General features: G+C 41.0%; 1 protein-coding gene across 1 annotated transcript; it reads left to right on the forward strand.

The window, feature by feature from the left end:
- The first annotated feature begins 447 nt into the window (after positions 1–447).
- LOC127787579 (uncharacterized) lies at positions 448–2,201 on the forward strand. Its single transcript, XM_052315643.1, has 2 exons — positions 448–2,120; positions 2,171–2,201. Exons 1-2 carry the CDS (start codon positions 448–450, stop codon positions 2,199–2,201), a joined length of 1,704 nt encoding a protein of 567 aa, XP_052171603.1.
- The last annotated feature ends 1,233 nt before the right edge of the window (positions 2,202–3,434 follow it).

The following is a 3,434-nucleotide window of genomic DNA, read 5'->3' on the forward strand; positions in this document are numbered from 1 at the left end:
GTATTCTTCTTACTTTAATTTTGTAGTTAGTTGATATTATCTCTAATTCGATTTTTCTAGATAAAGAATAGGATTGCTCTGTTTCGGTACTTGTTTCGACAGTCCCTGTGGGAATGATACTTTGCTCATTCACTCTATTACTTGATCGACTGGTGCACTTGCCATTGCATTTTAGGCACATCAAGTTTTTGGCTCCGTTGCCGGGAAACTGTTTGTTAACAATATTGAGATTTGCAATTCTTACTTTAATCTGGAATTAGTTTTTGTTATTTAATTTTATAGTTTTTTTTATTTATTTAATTCATTCATTCATTTATTTATTAATTTATTTTTATTTTTTTTAGGTGGATCTCATGGATGACCTGTGCTAGAAAATCTGAGTTGATAGATTTTGATCCAAAAATTAAAAGAACATTTCATAGATTGAATAACCAACAAAGAGAGATTATGGAAGCAGAAAATCAAAATATAGAAGCCCAGAGGTCATTGAGGGATTATGCATCACCTTCCGTTGATAGCATTGCCTCGAGTATTCGTAGGCCGACAGTACAAGCTAACAACTTTGAGATCAAGCCGGCAATCATCCAAATGATGCAAGCCACGGTTCAATTTGGTGGCTTCGTTAATGATGACCCAAACGCACACATCGCCAACTTCTTGGAGATTTATGATACTTTCAAGCATAACGAAGTCTCTGATGATGCTATACGCCTAAGATTGTTCCCATTCTCATTGAGAGACAAGGCAAAAGCATGGTTGAGTTCACTTTCACCAGGTTCTATCACCACATGGGATGTCATGGCCCAAAAGTTTCTAGCCAAGTACTTTCCACCATCAAAAACTGCAAAGATGCAAACTGATATCACTACTTTTGTGCAGTTTGAGATGGAGACATTGTATGAAGCCTGTGAGCGCTTCAGGGAGTTGTTAAGGAAGTGTCCACACCACCAATTACCTGTGTGGCTTCAGGTACAAACTTTCTATAATGGATTATCTTCTACTAATCGTTCTATGATTGATGCAGCTGCAGAAGGTACCATTATGAGGAAGACACCTGATGAAGCTTATGAGTTGTTGGATGAAATGGCGTCTAATAGTTATCAATGGCAAGTTGACAGGTTACCAATGAGGAGACCGACTGTAGGACATGAAGTGAGCAACATCAGTGCTTTATCCGCTCAGGTGGCCGCCCTTAATGCAAAGTTGGACAATTTATGCAATCCATCCATGCCTACCGAGAGTATCACTTGTGACTTATGTGGAGTGGTAGGACATGGTTTAGTAGAGTGCCAAATGGGGAATACTTTTGCAAATGTGTTAGAATCTTCCAACTTTGTAGGGAATTTCCATTGTCAGCAACATAATCCATACAACAATGTTTACAATCCAGGATGGAGCAACCACCCCAATCTCTCATGGAGCAATCATAATGCCATAAACTATCAAGCACCTTCCAGATTCCAACCACAACAAGAGAAGAAACCAAGCTTAGAGGAGTTGATGACCAAGTTCGTAAATACTGCTAAGACAAGATTCCAAGGTATGGAAACCAAATTTCAGAACCAGGAGGCATTTATTCAAAACTTGGAGGTACAGGTTGGGCAGATTGCTAAGATGCTTTCTTCTAGGCCCCAAGGCTCTTTACTAAGCAACATAGAGACCAATCCAAGAGAGCAAGCCAATTCCATCATGCTAAGGAGTGGAAAGGAGTTGCAGGATCCACCCAAAGCAAGTAAACCCGTGAGCAAGCAAGAGGGGATGATCCAAGGAGAAGTGCTTCCACCAAGGGAATTTTATGAGACCAAACTAAAAGAAGCTGAAACAACACAAAGAAGGCCAAACCAGATGGAAGCAAAATGTGAGTATGAGTGGTCACCAAAAATTAAGTTTTTAGATCCTAATGTCAAGCCATACGTGCCACCATTGCCTTTCCCTCAAAGACTCAAGCAACACCAACATGAGCAATTCGCCAAGTTCTTTGAGATGTTAAAGAAGCTACACATCAATATTCCATTTGTGGATGCTATCACACAAGTCCCTAGCTACGCCAAGTTCTTAAAAGATATTTTAGCCAACAAGAGGAAGCTAGCAGAATTTGAGACAGTCAAGATGAGTGAAGAGTGCTCTACCATTGTTCAAAACAAGTTGCCACAAAAGCTTAAGGATCCAGGGAGTTTTACTATCCCTTGTATTATTGGTGACATTTGTTTTGATAAAGTTTTGTGTGATTTAGGAGCTATCATTAATCTCATGCCTTTAACTATTTTCAGGAAATTAGGTTTGGGAGAACCAAGGCCAACCACAATCACTTTGCAGCTCGCGGATAGATCGATCAAGCATCCAAAAGGTATTGTGGAAGATGTTTTGGTAAAGGTAGACAAATTCATATTCCCAGTTGAATTCATTGTCTTGGATATGATTGAGGACCTTGAGGTTCCCCTTATTTTAGGGAGGCCATTTCTAGCTACAGGTAAAGCTTTGATAGATGTCCAGTGTAATACCCAATATTACATGGTATTGAAAATAAATAATTTAGATTATTTTGTCAGGACCTCGAGTGGTCCGAGAAGCCTGAAAGTTGATTTTGAGAAATTAATTAATCAAATTGCCGAATTGGTGGCTGGGAGTGCCTCGGGACTTGGATGTCCAGGAAAGAGGGCAAGAGATTGATGAGCGTCTCGAAGTGAGGTTTATGGCACTGGAAGTAGTTCGATCGGGAATAATTTTTGGAATAATTTTGGTATAAGCCCGAAAGGGTGTCGACACCGAAGGGTTGTAGGGGACCTCCGAGAAGCTGAGGGGGCCCTAGGGGTGGTCCGATTTTGGGAGTGAGGCAACCCTAACGTATTTTTGGGTGGAATCAAGGGCCCGTGCAAGAGCAAGGAAGAAATCGAAACTTCTGAGTAGATGTCGATTATTAATTTTAAGAAAATCAAGAAATTATGTGGCTTGATGGAATTTAAATTAAAGTTTGAAGGGTCCAAGTACAATTACAGAAATCCCCAAGAGTAATTAAAAATTTCTAAATGGAATTATAGAGTAATTGAGGGATTAATGTGTGTAATATATATATATATATGTATATTTATGCGCTCGTGTGTGTGTGTGAGAAGCTTCCTGGAAGCTTCGTGACTCTAAAATTTGAAAAGAGAAATGAGAGTGATGGTCGAGAGATAGCAGGGAGAGCAAGGGAATGAGAGAGAGAGAGGGAGCTCGGGGTTGGGCGTGTGATCGCGAGCGAGAGAGATCGAGAGAAAGCTTGCGAGAGAGGAAGAGAGAGAGAGAGAGCCAATGGCTAGTCGGCCATGGTAGAAGCTGCCATGGCCAGCGAAGAAGAAAAGCAGTAGCAGCGGGAAAAGCTTCAATGGTCGGCCATGGAGCTGGTCTAGGCGGCTGATGGCGATCGGGGCGTGCGACAGCTGATGCGATGCGTG

Source organism: Diospyros lotus, chromosome 12 (genome assembly GCF_014633365.1).
Source record: "Diospyros lotus cultivar Yz01 chromosome 12, ASM1463336v1, whole genome shotgun sequence".
Classification (NCBI taxonomy): Eukaryota; Viridiplantae; Streptophyta; class Magnoliopsida; order Ericales; family Ebenaceae; genus Diospyros; species Diospyros lotus.

Bases quoted from the DNA above. Each gene is read 5' to 3' on its own strand.
- LOC127787579 (XM_052315643.1), top strand. From the start codon at position 448: ATGGAAGCAGAAAATCAAAATATAGAAGCCCAGAGGTCATTGAGGGAT. The intron at 2,121-2,170 runs GTGCTCTACCAT...TTAAGGATCCAG, and splicing joins ACAGTCAAGATGAGTGAAGA to GGAGTTTTACTATCCCTTGT.